At 36.8% G+C, this 15,345-nt stretch overlaps 1 protein-coding gene across 4 annotated transcripts; it reads right to left on the reverse strand.

Moving 5' to 3' along the window:
• Positions 1–3,714: 3,714 nt before the first annotated feature.
• Positions 3,715–12,809, reverse strand: LOC135676534 (SART-1 family protein DOT2-like). Of its 4 annotated transcripts, none has more exons than XM_065187825.1 (13): positions 12,673–12,809; positions 11,269–12,446; positions 8,588–8,726; positions 8,453–8,501; positions 8,171–8,284; positions 7,988–8,084; positions 7,849–7,915; positions 7,702–7,761; positions 6,830–7,442; positions 6,257–6,618; positions 5,682–5,902; positions 4,552–4,636; positions 3,715–4,269 (listed from the first exon to the last, which is right to left on the reverse strand). In XM_065187825.1, exons 2-13 carry the CDS (start codon positions 12,369–12,371, stop codon positions 4,189–4,191), a joined length of 2,991 nt encoding a protein of 996 aa, XP_065043897.1. In that variant the 5' UTR covers positions 12,372–12,446; positions 12,673–12,809; the 3' UTR covers positions 3,715–4,188. The 4 variants fall into 4 exon arrangements, with proteins under 4 accessions (XP_065043897.1, XP_065043898.1, XP_065043896.1 ...); XM_065187826.1 differs by having other exon boundaries at positions 11,269–12,403; positions 12,669–12,809; XM_065187824.1 differs by having other exon boundaries at positions 12,669–12,809.
• Positions 12,810–15,345: the final 2,536 nt, after the last annotated feature.

The following is a 15,345-nucleotide window of genomic DNA, read 5'->3' on the forward strand; positions in this document are numbered from 1 at the left end:
CGAGACTGAATTGACTTTCACCACTGAATCTTCTCTTCGATTTATCAATGGATGGATAGATATCAATGAGATTGAACCTTGAACGAGTAATCGCCACAGGGCTCAAGCAACCAATGCCCTATTAATAGTCTGTGTGCAAGAGAGAGAGAGAGAGAGAGAGAGAGAGAGTAAATGAATGGAAGGAATCCTCCCAGAGACTTTCAAGTCAAGAAGAACTCACTGCAACTAAAAAGACCGATGGTAAAAGAGAACATGGAACACAGTAGCAAGTGTTGTCTTTAGAGGTCCCAACCAAATCAATCTACCAAAACTACTACTAACATTTCCTACATTTCTGGTATAATACTACTCACAGACGAGGATCCTGCAGTAGCATATCATCATGATTGAGATATATATATATATATATATATATATATATATATATATATATATATATATATATCGAAAAACACATGAAATCATGTTGTTAGAAATTAGTTCAGATAGTACAAGTTTCGTCTCTGTATGTGAGTCATCGAGCTAGTTGCACAACAATGGTTGTAGCCACAAATTAGAAGCAGACATAGTATTAACATGAGTGAGTGAGTGTGTGTGTGTGAGAGAGAGAGAGAGAGAGAGAGAGAGAGATCATGCTTGGCTCCTCGCACGCCACCCACAAGATCCAATCTCCCCATGGACATCGGTCTATGCATGTGGCATACAGGGAGCCAGGCGCAACCCTTTCCACTTTTTCTTCTCTCAAGAGAACACACCACTCTCGTCGAAGAAGTGCAGCAGCCTGAGAAGCCAACCTGTCTTCCTCCTCCAAGAAGTCACAACTTAGAGGATGTAACAAAACCCAGAAAGCTTGTCTTCAGCACCAACACTTTTGAGTAGAGAGAGAAAGAAAAGGTGATAGGATGGTGGGGGTAGCTGATTGAGAATTTGTAAGAGTGGTGTTCGCTTCATACAAAATAAACACTTTTGAGTGGTGTTCGCTTTAAATGATAGATCTAAAGCATGGCAAAGCCTCGAGACCAGCCATTTCCAGGGATATCAACAGGTTTTGCTGCTTAAACTGGTTCTTTCTGTAACTCACGAGAGAGAGAGAGAGAGAGAGAGAGAGAGAGAGAGAGCGTGCTATCATTTCAAGCTTGTAGGGCACATATATAAAGAGATGGCAGCAGTCCTTTTGCCATCTCCTGCGAAGAATATATGTATATATATAATATATATCTCCACATCTGAAAGATTGAACCGAGTTTGTCTTGAGTACCACCTGGATGAACACGGATTCTTGCAGCCAGAACCAGATCATACTATTAACTGACACACTTGTCACAAAACATAAAGAAGGAAAGAGAAGGTGCTGAGACACACCTTATATCAATGTGAATTTGGTGTACCTATGATTCTTGCATACCACAATCGTTTACTGTCCATGCAGTAAGGTGTAGTGGGGGGATTAATCAAGGTGTTGAAACGTTGGATTCGTAGCTCAACAGTGGTAAGGAACTCCTTTCTCCATATATATATATATATATATATATATATATAGTTTCAAATCGGATTTTATTTGCACTAAAAGCCTTTCAAATCGTTTGGTGTGCTTACGAGAGCCAATGTAGAGTATCAATTTGAATTAAAACAAATATTAAGTAGGATTCTTTACGTGGCCCCTTGACATTCAAATCAGATCCCAAAATGGAATAGGAAAAAAGTGAGAATAGAAAGAGTTCAACCTCTATAACCGTGTCCCAGTTCGTCTTTTATATCATATTCCCTTACAATAGGTGAACATTAACCGGGTTGGAGATTATGGGTTTGTCTTTTTTTTTTCACTAACTTGAATATCACTCGTTAAGTATTAATTGGAGGTGAATATTTCTTTTATCATTTGTCCTCCCTCGACGGTGTGCTTTAGAGGCTCGGGTCTTAAAGCACAGTAGCTTTATTAGCTCAACACGTTGGCCACTAGTATGTTAATCGAGCAATCATGTTTAGTCCATCAATAGGATTGTTGAGCTCTATCAAGAGGCTCATCAGGTGATTCTTGATGTTTAGCCAAGCAAGATACGTCGGACGATCCTTGATACTTAGCTCAAGAAGGATACATCGAATGATCTTCAATGTCCTAACCTAAGAAAGACGCATTGAGCAACCTTCAATGCTTAGCTTGAGGAGGATGCATTAAACAATATTCGATAGTTAACTCGGAGAGAGCACATCAAACAACCTTCAATGGTTAGTCCGAGAAGGATGTATTGAGCAATCTTTGATGCTTAGCATCATATAATCTTCGATGCTTAGCCCTAGAAGAATGTATTAGACAATCTTCAATACTTAGATGGAGAATGATGCATCTGACAATCTTCGATGCTTGTGCCAGGCAACCTTCATTGCTTAGCATAAGAAATTAAGCAACCTTCAATGTTTATTCAAAGAAAAAACACATCAAGCAATCTTTGAAATTTAGCTGACACATCAAATACTATTTGATGTTAACCAAGAAGAAGAGCGCATCGGACAATCTTTATTGCTTAGTCTAAGAAAAGTACATCAAGAAATCTTCGATGCTTAGTGCGAGAAGAACGTCAAACAATGTTTAATACTTGGTCAACACATCCAGAAACCTTCAATGCTTAGCCCAAGAAAAATACATCCAATAGCTTTTAATGCTTGGTTGAAGAAGGATGTATCAAGCAATATTTGATGTTAAGTCTAAAAAGAGTGACTCAGAAATATCTTCCATAGGCATGGAAAATATATCCCATCATTTTCTAGGCAGATTTTGTGAGACAACGAGGCCGACATATAATGATGCCCATTAGGATTAATCCACCTCCATTTTCTCATGTAGCAGTTTCCATCTTCCAAAACTTTTCCATGTGCGCACCATGTCATGTTTTAGGAACCATCTTTTATTTTCCTATAGGAAAATTGTTCTTCGGCTTCCGGCAATCCAATGAAAACCTTCGACAATGAGTTCCATCCAATAGCATGAAGGTGTAGTGCCCCTCCACGCCTGTCAAAGAGAGCAGTTGTTGAGACATCTTTTGTTGCATTAGCACATAAATAAATGCCATTTGGATCCATCAAACATGGCCCCATCTTGATTAGTATACAGATGCAGAACAAAAGGGCACAAAACTGTAGCTAAAAATAACTTCCGATAGCTGAGAAGTCAAAAGCATGTTAGCAGCTGTAGAATTGACTTCATTTTGGTGGACACTAACCAAAATATATGCGCTGGTGGTGAGATCAGAAGTCAATACTCGTGTAAGCATGGCTGCCTATGGACTGCTTTCTCTGGTGTCATCGACAAAGACATCATCACATCTTTAGCAGAGAGAAAGACAAACCTTTGTGCAATGGGGGTGGAAAGTTGGTCGTTTAGCACCATCGGAAAGCACATAACAGATAACCAAAATAGTATTCACAAGAAATTGGTGTCTTGAAGCAAAACATTGGACTTCAACATATCATTATTGCTACCTGAGAAAAATTGACACAAATGTGATAAAAATTCCATGCATGATACAACGGACGAGTAGATTATTAACGTGAACCAACCCTCCTACAATCATCGTCAAGGGAGCTCAACTTGGGCGCACGCATCAAACCGTACGTCCATATTCCGTCACTACCACTCAGCTCAGCACACAATCAAAAAGCCAAAGAAAAAAAAACACACACACACACACAGAAAGTAACCACAAGTGAAAAATGATCTGCCAAAAGGATGACTGACTTCATCGTGAATTGCATCACTAGCAACTTCCAATTTTACTAGGAAAAAACAGATTCTAAATGCAAATTTGGGGAACAGAATTCTCCTCCACCATTGCTTCGAAATGAAAAAGGTAAAATGTACATTCTCACACATCATTTTTTTTTTAGGTAAAAGGTCCCCTTCCATATATATAAATGCACTCCAAGATGGATGTAGAAACATGTAGAAGTGAGACGTGCACAATGCGCTTTACTGGGGGAATCTAATCCTGACCCAAGAGAAAACCCTCTCGAGCATCAGTCATCCAACTACTTGAATAGAAGTTCTTCGTACATCAGTTGGGATGAAACTTTTGAGCGAGCATTGGCAATGTGGCCTTATTACCAGGCCAGTGTAATAAAAGATGTTGCATGAAACTCCTTCAAAATTTCAGTTATCGACAACTTGAGAAGTGTGGGCTCACCCCAGAAGCTTCAACTCTTAGGTTTTTTTGGCAGAGGTGGACCCATGCTGCCTGTTTCAGGTTTCCGTTTAATTCCCAGAAAATGTTCAACCTGCACATAATTCAACATTAGACTTCTCCCCTGGACCTTTAAATTACGACCCAGAAATCTAAGGGCATCACATATGCTGCAGAAGTCAACCTAAGTCAGTGAGCATCAACCCGAATTTCAGAAAATAAAACAAAGCAAGCAAATGAAGTTGAAAAAAAAAAAACTCTTGCAAAGTATAATATTCGGCTAGGAAAGCTATTTAAATCAAATTCATTGAAACTGTACAAAAAAAACCCTTAAACGACAAAGGCTAATGCTAAATGCCATTTTTTTGGAAAATACCTTTTTGTCCCCAAGCATGGGTGTCAGGCTCCCCAAATGATCTTTCTCAACAGTAGCGAAACCACTTCTGGGATCACTAGTTTGCCTACATTTCCAGAAAAAAAAGACATGACATCAGTGACAAGCAATGATCTTAGAAGTAATTTTCTGAAAGAAGAAGATAACACCACAATCAAATTTTGACAGTTGTCTAAACACATGATAAGATTTTGTGCAGATAGTTAATATCCAACAGATGATTAAGTACTCTGTCACTGTACACATCCAAATCCTTGTAAGCAAGGAAGTTGTTTTCAGGACTCAAACAATGGTCATCAAGATCGCAAAAGACCAACCTTATCATAACACCATGACCCAACCTCTTGCCCTGATATAATAAGCTTTTATTTCTATTGTCCATGCCACAGGGATTCTTAAAATAAAATAGCACAATTATAAATCATCTTCAAACATCAAAATGGAAAACTGCTACTTCTCACACCACAAAAGCTTGATAAAAAACATATCGCAAAACAAAAACTAAATGAGCTAATGATAATTAAAGAATCAACCTCTCAGATATAGAGAAACATTAGTTAAATCACAAAACGAAAAAACTGCAATCTGAACCATACTAATAAATTAGAAATTTATAAAATATGGTTGAAGCAATTTTCACCATTTATCTAAAAGTACATGTCAATCCCACATTATCGTAGTTAGACACAAAATTGTCGATATTTTGTCATGAAATTGAGCAAAAAAAAAAAGAACCATAATCCATTAGGAAAAGTGAAAATAGATTTATCACTTCTATGTGACTGAACTTTCAAAAATCTTATCCAGATAGACAGGATTTGGTCATCATATGTCGCAATAAGATGGAGAAAACTCAAGATTCGACACACAGAGCAACCAAAAAAAATTTCTAGTGTTGATCTATTAATAAAAGAATAGGTTTTAAAACATAGTTGACATTGTTGTAGAGTCAGGGCAGTGAACATTGATAGTAATGTAGAATATTACACAAACTAAAGCAGTATACAACAGTCAACAGTAGTGCCAAGAGTATCTAAAAAATTTTGCAAAAACAGGTAGAAATTGTGAAAAGAAGGAAAAAGGTAGCAATAAGAGAAGACTGACAAGCATACCCTGGTTTAACATGCCCACTTAACACCAGATAAGGCGTCTTAAGTTGAGCTTGAGCTTCCCTCATTTTTTCCACTGCTAGCAATGGGGTGTCAGAAGCTTTCATTTGCTTTGTCTTCAAATCCTCCTGATATTGCTTCATCCGCTTCTCCTGCTTCATTTTTCCTGGTCCTTTACCATGAAATTTATGTGACAGCATCCGAAATGCCTCCTTGGGTGTCATCTGCATAAAAATAGAAACAAACATACCTTTACTATCAAGTCATTAGAAAATGGATGTTGACAAAACTGGACATGAAAGGATTTAACAGATACCCATACGAACACTATACTGAAACATAACTGATATAAACAAAAGATTCTACTTGATACATTTGAAATAACTCTTCGCTAGTAACCTTCTACAACAGTGAGATGAATGACATATAAGCACATCAGAAACTAAGAAACTTCTTGCTATTTGCTTACATGTAACTAGCTGCTTATGATAGATGTTAATTTATAACAGAGAAATTAGAGACTCATAAGGATGATTAAAAAGCAAATAACTCTAGAAGTTATGTAAGGATACACTTACAATGCGACCAAACTCATCAGTTCTCTCAATTCGTATTTCTTTTGTCCCTCCATCATCATAAAGACCAACAAGTTTGCTTTTCTTTTTGTCCATAGTTCTGCCACCCCAATCTACTGTCTCCTTAAGTGCACCACGTTCCTTAAGTAACTTAAGTGCACCTGATAATCCTTTTCCTACAGCAACCTCATGGATGATCTCATCTGGAGAAACATCATCCTTTTTCTCACTGATGGGATCTTCAGATTTACTGGTTTCTTCCACCTCTGTCCATCCAGTGACATCAACTTTTATTTCTGGTTCAAGGGATTTAGGAGAATCCTCTTCATCCATAAAAACATCTTCTGATTCAGGTTTTTGGGCACCTAAAATATGTAAAACAACATGTGAAAAACAATTAAAAGAGAACATAGATAAACAGGAACAAAAAGATCAGTGGGGATTCAAGATACAGTCATAACTTTGTGGTTTACATTTTAGCAAAAGTGCAAATTCCTTCGACATGTTTACTTCTCCTACAAGTTGCCTTTTTAAGCTGATAAAAACCAAAAGATAAATTAGGATAGCTAATACCACCTTCATTAAGTTGAAGACCTAGTACAAACTCCTCAACTTCTGTAATGACAACTTTTTCTTCTTGTAGCTCTCCTGTAGACTGGCTCTGAGAATTTTCTTGTTCTTTAATAGATGTGGCTAAAAGAGCAACTGCCTGAGGACCAGTAGCACCTGCTTCATCATGTTTTCTAAGAGCAAGTTTTCTTGCCTGCTCAAGGGACATCTGTAGATCTTCATAATCTTCACCGAAAACGATATCATCGTCCTCAAAAGACTTCAATCTTAAAGTTTGCTCCTGAAGCATAACTTTAGATGCCTCTTCTGCTTTTTCATAGGCTGTTTGGTATGCTTTGCTTCTCCTTTCAGCCTCAATTTTCTCCTTTTCTTCTCTTTCAATCTGCCTTCTCATGTCATTCCTGGAACCAAGATCACTAGCTCCTAATCCAGCAGATCTGGCCTCTGCTTCCATGGCATCCAGATCCAACTTTTCTTTCTTTCTCAAAGATTTCTTTTTCTTTGGCTTCTTGAACCGAAGCATTTCCTCAGCAGTGTAATAATCTGATGAGTTTTTTGCTGAAGAAGTCAGATCTTCATAACTTTTTGGTACAAAACTACCCTCAATCCTTCTGCGCAGCTGAAAATATTAAATAGTTAATCACAAGAATGAAGCTTGTCATATAGGATAACCCACTAGAAAAATATAGCAGAATGGCAAGTGAGTCCATGTATTTTACACAAGACTAACTGTCTACGTAAACCTAAGGATGGGTAAATACATGCCATACTAATAAAAGTTCGAAGAAAATTTTTGGAGAAAAGCAAGGGTGAAAAAGAAACTTCTGCTAAATTAACAATCTTAAAGGTAGCAACAAGATTAGGCAGAAGTTGCACACCTCTTCAAGTTTCTTCTCTGCTTCACCAGTAAAATGCCCACTTTCATCCAATGCTACTCCCTGAAAATAAAGGAAGGAAAACAATAATAACATAATAATCAATGACACAGACCAACATATGGCATACATCAACTCTACAACAGATACCTCATCTTCAACAGGATCATCATATTGCGGAAGAATTGTCTTCTGAGATCCCGTTTCATCATTAAACCTACAAACACAAAGAACAAGATGAGAATCAGAGACTTGTGTTCCAAAATAAAAAGTGTTCCAAGAGATTTACTTATCGTCATATAATCCAGTTCTCTTTTTAGCGGCCTTGTAGGCCTCGTCTCTCTGTTTCTGCTCCCCAATCTCCACATTTTCAAGCATATCAATCTCTATAGAATAAAAGGCTTAATTAGCTCCGAGTACAAGGTAAGAAAAAATAAAAAAGAGTTATGCCTGCCAACAAGTAATCATTTACCCTCATTGATATCACCATCCTTAAGAATATCTTGATCTTTGAGGGTCAGAACAACTGCCCCACCCTCAATTACTTTATCAAGTCCATGAAGAATTTTAACTCCTGCTAGATCCTCTATTTACACACAATAATTCAGTCAGTAAAAAAGCAATTCTGAACAAAAATTCAATCTGGTTAATTATTGTACTGTCATCTAGTTTATTAGAAAAAGATAGCTTGAATACAAAAGCAGCTAATGCTGTCAACTAAACAGCAAAATCTTGTCAGAGGTAGAAACAGTACTCTGTGTGTGTCCAACTGTTTCATCGTCACCATCTGCTAGCATATTATCCTGAGAGAGAGAGCAGTAAAGCAAAAATTTTATCACAAGTTTCCAAAAGGAGCATTGTGAGAATACTCGAGTATATAGATTTTAACCTGCTCCTCAAAAGCTTTTGAAAGACGCAAAGCTTCCTTTTCAGCATTTTTTCTCTCCTCAAGCCTCCTACTCTTATTAACCCATGATGATATCTCAAAAGCACCATCAGATTTTTTCTTCATTCTTTCTTCTTTTGTCCTGAATGGACAATACCGATATCAGAATATGTATATAAAATTTCAGAGGATAGTTCAGATCAAACAAGCATAAATATTGAACACAAACGGTTAGCAAGAAAAAGTTGTATTGCTTAGAAGTATGTAGGGCTGACAAAAATGAAATAATCAGAATTTTAACTAAAAAGGCATATTTAAGAAATTATGACAATATACACCGATGAGGACAAGATATATATTAAACATGTTGGACCTGTATGCATGTCACCATACCTGAATTCTTAGATGCTGAAACCCAATAAAGAATTAAACAAGGCAAGAAACAAGAAGCTCGCAAGTCAGTCAAGCAGTTAGTGCTCGAATAATGCTACAAGTTTCTCCCCTTCATCTGCCTCAAATCCCGATGCTTGATTTATGCATCAAAATATGATTCGTTGAGTTCAGTCTTATGTTCCTTTCTTATCTCAGTATGTCATACCTCAGACATCACAAACCTCCCCCCATCCTAAGGGCCATGGGATGGTAGCAAGGAGTAACTGAAAGCAGCCGTAAGCTGAGACTGTTGTTTATTTCCCTGGTCAACAAAATATATCCTCCCTTGCTTGCTCGATGTCTGAGGGAAGGCACGCCCACAAGGAGTGACTTTCTGAGCCGGTGTTCCATCCCTTTAGTGTGTAACTCTTTTCCTAAATGTTCCATAGTAGGGACTCTTTGGACTTCATTGTCTACAGATCATAGTTCACTCACGTCCTAGATCCTACTCTTGAGTTTTATTCACATCATACAGCCCGGACTTTCCGCATGAGCTAGGAGGGCATGGCTAAAATCTTGATCTATATCTTTTTCCGGTAGATAGAGTTGATCTTAGGCTTTCACATATGAGCTAGGGCGATGTAGATTTCCTCGACCAAAGACTTGACTGAGGGAAATGGAATAAGCTACCCTGTAGTAGATAGATCGATTGAATGCTTTTGGTCAAGTTTTCAGTCTGGAGATAGAGTGATGCCTGGCATAAGTAATCTATTGGAGCAAAGGCAAGTCCGTCCCCTACATGACCTTCTTTCTCCTGTTGTATGAATGTCTCTTGTCCTCCCCAAATCCCTTCTTTTGATCTGATACAATAATTGACCCCTGAAATTGATAGGTCTAAAACCTCATGAAATTTATAATAGTAATTCCTTGCCCTATAAACTAACATAAATCTTCTCCCACATCTAATGTAGGACTACATAGGGGTGTCACATTTTCCTCACTTGCAGCTTGACCTCATCAAGGCTCATAGTTAATCCAGAATCAAACACAGATATGATGCATGTAAGGCCTAGTCCAGTGGTGACTCCATACCATGGTATGCCTCCGAACCCATCTATAGAGGATTTTGTCTACTATGTCTCTTCCAATACTAGGTTTGTTTTAATATCATTTATTACAATGTAATTCGATAAAACAACTGAGCTATTAACTTATAGGTATAAAACTACATTCCATAATACTTAAGTTCAAGTTAGCAGTAGACCCAACTAATCCTACAAATCCAACTTAAACCCGTTCACATCTAATGTACAACTAGGGTGGGGTGTCATATCGGAACCTCAAATCCAAACCTGGATAAATAGGTGATTCCTCCTTCCATTGTGGTGCTCAGCCAAGCAAGCCAAGTCAGCCCCTGTATCTAATATCTGTGACATGATGACCAAAATTGACATCATTAAAGGGGAGTTACCAGTTTGATCCCTCCAAAATTTTGCTTGATTATTAAGCAAGTATACATATGGATGTATACATACATATGAAGATACATATGTCATTTCCCATTATTAAGCAAGTATACATGTGAATGGGCACATATAGATGAATATACGCACGCCAAAAGTTTAACAAGCATGATACCATTATATGTACATCACACATCTATAAAAAGACATACATATTAACCAACAAATCTTTGCAAAACCAAATGAATAGAAATGAGGCTTTAAAAACTAAAAGAGAGTTTGTTAGAATCACATATGAACAAAACTTGCAATAACAAGTTAACTATCCTTAATGAAGCTCGATGATGGGAAAGAATCAAGGTGACTACCAAAAAGGGCTTCCTTTTCAAAGAATTAGTAGTTGTGTAGATATATCATAGACATGTTCTATCTATAGACGGAATGACATCGTTAAAAAAATACTAAAGCAAGACAAAGCCTTATATCATGATTCTTGTTTTACAAATTTTTTAACCCAGAAACGACTAATAAACCGCGTAATAAGACTAGGAGGACATGTCGATAGTTTGAACATGAAACGTCATTTGTTTCATCAAAAAATATAAAAGAGCACAAAAAATGTTATAGTTACCTATACTCTATGAACAAGCTCATCCAAAATAGAAGAAAAGGTTAAAACATGTACAATTATGGTTGTCTGTGCAAGACCATCTCAGAATTTGCAAACATACTCCTAATTATAAGAGCACTTCAAAATAAAAGAGTATACATCCAGGAAATTTAACAGCGAAATAACAGTCAAAGAAATCAAGAACAACATAGCCAAAATGAATGAACAGAATTCCTTACCTTGCTAACCGCTCCTCAAGCTCTGAGGCCAATAGAGAGTCAGTATGTTTTTCACTCTGCTGATTCTTCAAAGTAGATTTTTCATGACTGTCACTGCCATCTCGTGCTTCTTCTTCCCTTGAATCAAGTCTACCATCCTCGAAATCAGATAGTGTTCTCTCATCCTTTTCGCTTTCTTTAGCTCCAGCTGGCCCCTTCTCTCTGTCCCTTGTTCTTGATCTATCTCGATCAGCTTCCAAGCTTCTATCAATTTCCTTCTGCCTAAAATTCTCCTTAGTCTTCTCCCGTTCCTTATCCCTCACTCTATCCTTTTCTTTCTCCTTCTCTTTTTCTCGATCTTTAGTTTTCTCCCTTTCCCTCTCCCTGTCCTTCACCATGTCGCGGTCCTTCTCTCTTTCCCTATTCTTGTCAGTTCCCTTCTCATGATCTTTCTCCTTTCTTCTTTCTCTTTCTGATTCTCTCTGCACATCTTTCTCATGATCCCTCTCACGGATCTTACTCCTGTCACGATCCCGCTCCTTTCCCCGATCATGTTTTCGGGCCAAATCCCTATCCTTCTCAATCTCACTATCCTTGCCTCGTTCTTTCACTCTACTTATTCCATGATCACTACTTCTGTCATACTCCTGATCATTACTTCGCTCCCTCACCCTATCGTGCTCCCTTCCTCTATCCTTATCCCTGTACTTATCTCGGTCATGTTCCTCCTGACGAAGCCTATCCCTGCTCCTCTCTTTGTCCCGATCTCGGTCCTTGACATGCTCTCTGTCTTTCCCATGCTCCAGTCCTTCTTCTTTCCTTCTGTCCTTGCCACTCTCTGATCTATTCCGATTATCCTTCAAGTCATACCTATCAAAATCTCTCTCTGCGTGCTCCTCATTCTCTTTGTCTTTGGACCTTTCTCTCCCCCTAGACCCATGATCCTTGTCTTCTCGCTTTCCCTTACTTCTGTCCTTGCTTCTGTGCTTTCCTGACTCTCTGGACGTCTCCTTTGCAACATCGTCGATTGCCATATCATCACCCAATTCATCTGCATCATCTCTGGATGTTGCTCCAGCGTCCTCATCCCGCTCCACTCCTATCTCGCCCACCTCCAAATCCATCCTTAAGCACTTGACACCTAAAAATAAGAACCCTGTCCGAGAATGCGAAATCGCACCAAAGATTAAATCTTGATGCTGCAAAATGAAACAGGAATCGGCGTAATCATTATAACTGATCAAAACAGGCCAAACAAACTCATCTAAACCCCCAATAAGATCCAGATTAAACACAAAATATCGAAAAATGAGTAATACGGAACTCATCAATAGGCGATGAAACAAAATCCTTCGGAAGTTGGGATATGACAAAAACCTAGCAAGGAGACAGGTGAGAGGTTGGAGAATCGCAAAGCTTACCTACCAAATCGGAGAACAAGATCGACCGACGAGAAAGTCGACGAGGCGACAGAGAGGGGAACAACAAAACCCTAAGATGGAACCCACGGAAACGACGGGAAGAGAGGGCGAGCGATCGAAAGCCAGATAAAGAGAAGCTGGAATCGAATCCACATGCCGGTGGAAACCAGGTTCACGGATCCGAGTCTAAAATACCCGAACCCGATTCGAATTCGGCCCACGACTAAATCCGGCGGCTCCTGTCCAATACAGTACGAAGGAACGAAATCCAACCGTCCATATGCGACGAACGCGGACCTTCAAGGCTCCAATCAGGGCTTCGCACCAATCTCAAAGCGTGACCGGCGAGGTGCTATAGAGGATTGCTGCCATAGCATTCCAATTCCACCGACTAATAATAATGGTAAATGGTAATAATAATACCTATGTGCTGCCTAAATCACCCTAATTATATGTTTCTGGTTATTTGTCTGTTAAATTTTGGGTGTCTTAGCATAAAAAAGCTACATAATGGTATAAATAAATTTAGTTAATCATTTTTTTAAATAATCATTTTTAAAAAAATAATCATTTAATAAAAAAATAAAGTTGTTTAATGTTTTATGGCTTTTAATAAATTTCAAATGTATCATATAGATATGGAAGGTAGCAAAATATAATACATATTGTAAAGGACTTCATAGGCTTAGTGATGGACATAAATCAAACATCATGTATAAAAATGCCCAAAAAATGATAGTTAGAGGAATACTATTCATCTTGTAAGAGTGGACTAATAATGAAAGCAATAGTAAATTGGGTACTGTCATTTGTTTCAGCTCACAATCACATGATTTGAGTGTATGACATCAGCTTTAGACTCATTTATTCTGATATAAAAATTACTTATAATATTTATTATATATGTTATTGGAAATATTTTTAAAATTTTATAAATATATTCTTGGTAATTATATTAACTATATTTTCATTATGTCCCTTGAGATAATACCTTTTTAGGCTCTATAAATAGATTCCTAAGTAATTTTTATTGAGGTAAATAAAATATCCTTCATTTATTTTTTTTCTAGTTATATATTTAATTTTTATTCGATTCATCAAAAGAGACTAGTCAAGTTATTTAATTTTTATACGTTGAGATGAGATTTTTGACTTAAAATAATATTTTTTTTTATCGTCAGATTTTTAAATATTATTTTATTTTAATTTGATATTTAATGTATTTATTATTTTTAAATTTAAAAAAAAAAATCCATAACCCTATTTTTATCCCAACATATTCGTCACCTTTACTTTCTTTCATATGCTTGTTCGTAGTTACGAAAGAAGATAATTCACATTATTCATCAATAATTTTTTATTTTTTATTTTTAGAAGAAAATTTCTATTGCTTAATGGGTTTGAAGCTGACTGTCATCAAAGGTTTTAAAACAAAAATAATCTTAGTGCAAAGGACATGAATTCTTCCACAAACAAGAAAATTTACTGGTACTAATGTGAGTGTTCAATCAATTAACTATATATAATATCTTAACACATCAATTCTAATTCTAATTAAAATGCAAGAGTATATATATATATATATATATATATATATATATATATATATATATATAAGAATGAATAATCCACAAGTAAAATTTATTAAGAGAGGTCTCAATGCAATTGGTGTCAATTAAATTCGACTAATCAAAATTTCATGAAAATTACAAAATAGTATAGGTCAACATTCCTCAATAGACATATTAATTAATACATGATTCACAAGAACTTGATAATAAGATATAATTTCTAGATCTCAGTAAAATATTTTATGAGAAAGTCTCTATATGCAATAAGAATTATATATGATTCTTATCAATTTAATAAATTTATATTAAATAAATAGTCATAATCGAACAATAAAAATTATAAGAAAGGTTGGAAGCTAATCATAATGTGAAAATCACATTGCATTCATCTAACTAAGCTTTGGAAATTATAACCAAGTAGTTCTACATACCAAATCAATTTCATAAAGAATAAAAAGAAGTAATTACACACAATGTTAAGTAAGCTTGGGCCTACAATTTAGCCTGGATCTGTTCCCTCTTATACAATCATCAGATCCTCAGACAAATTTGTAAGCTTTCTTAGAAATAATTAACCTGTCTATAGATTAGATGATAGGGGACAAAATCCTACTTGGATTTTTACTTTCCTTTCTTAGCTCCTCTTCTTTCCTTCTTCTCTTTTATGAGGGTGTGTAAAAATGGATTTTTACAGTTTAGTCATTAAAGGTGTGTATTCTGCATAGATCTCTACAACATGACTAAGGCTATTAATGTGGTCATGTGTGGATTCTTTGGAAGTATTATCGATTCGTTGAGCAATCGGTATGAGAATGAAGATGATATATGATGAAAGGCAAGAGCAGGATTGAATGAGTAGCGCAGTTTGGTGAGATTTAATTATAATATGAGAAGTCAACGAAATCGGGCTTTGAATAATGTCGGTCAATGTTCACGCGATCAGATCCGGGAACGAGAAGCCATCTTGCTGTACTCGGAAGAGAAGACCGACAGGTATGCAGACTAGGGAAAGCTCGCAGACTCGCCGCCGCTAGAAGACGAATGGTTGTGACGAGGCTAAATCACATTACATCCACTAATTAAGGAGCCACATTTGGGATCTCCAG

The sequence above is a fragment of the Musa acuminata genome, chromosome BXJ1-6, assembly GCF_036884655.1.
Source record: "Musa acuminata AAA Group cultivar baxijiao chromosome BXJ1-6, Cavendish_Baxijiao_AAA, whole genome shotgun sequence".
NCBI classification, from domain to species: Eukaryota; Viridiplantae; Streptophyta; class Magnoliopsida; order Zingiberales; family Musaceae; genus Musa; species Musa acuminata.

Excerpts from the sequence above, each read along its gene's own strand:
- LOC135676534 (XM_065187825.1), bottom strand. The coding sequence starts at position 12,371 with ATGGATTTGGAGGTGGGCGAGATAGGAGTGGAGCGGGATGAGGACGCT. Across the intron at positions 7,916-7,987 it reads ACTGGATTATATGACGATAA|GTTTAATGATGAAACGGGAT; the intron begins GTAAATCTCTTG and ends TTGTGTTTGTAG. Across the intron at positions 6,619-6,829 it reads AGGTCTTCAACTTAATGAAG|GTGCCCAAAAACCTGAATCA; the intron begins GTGGTATTAGCT and ends TACATATTTTAG.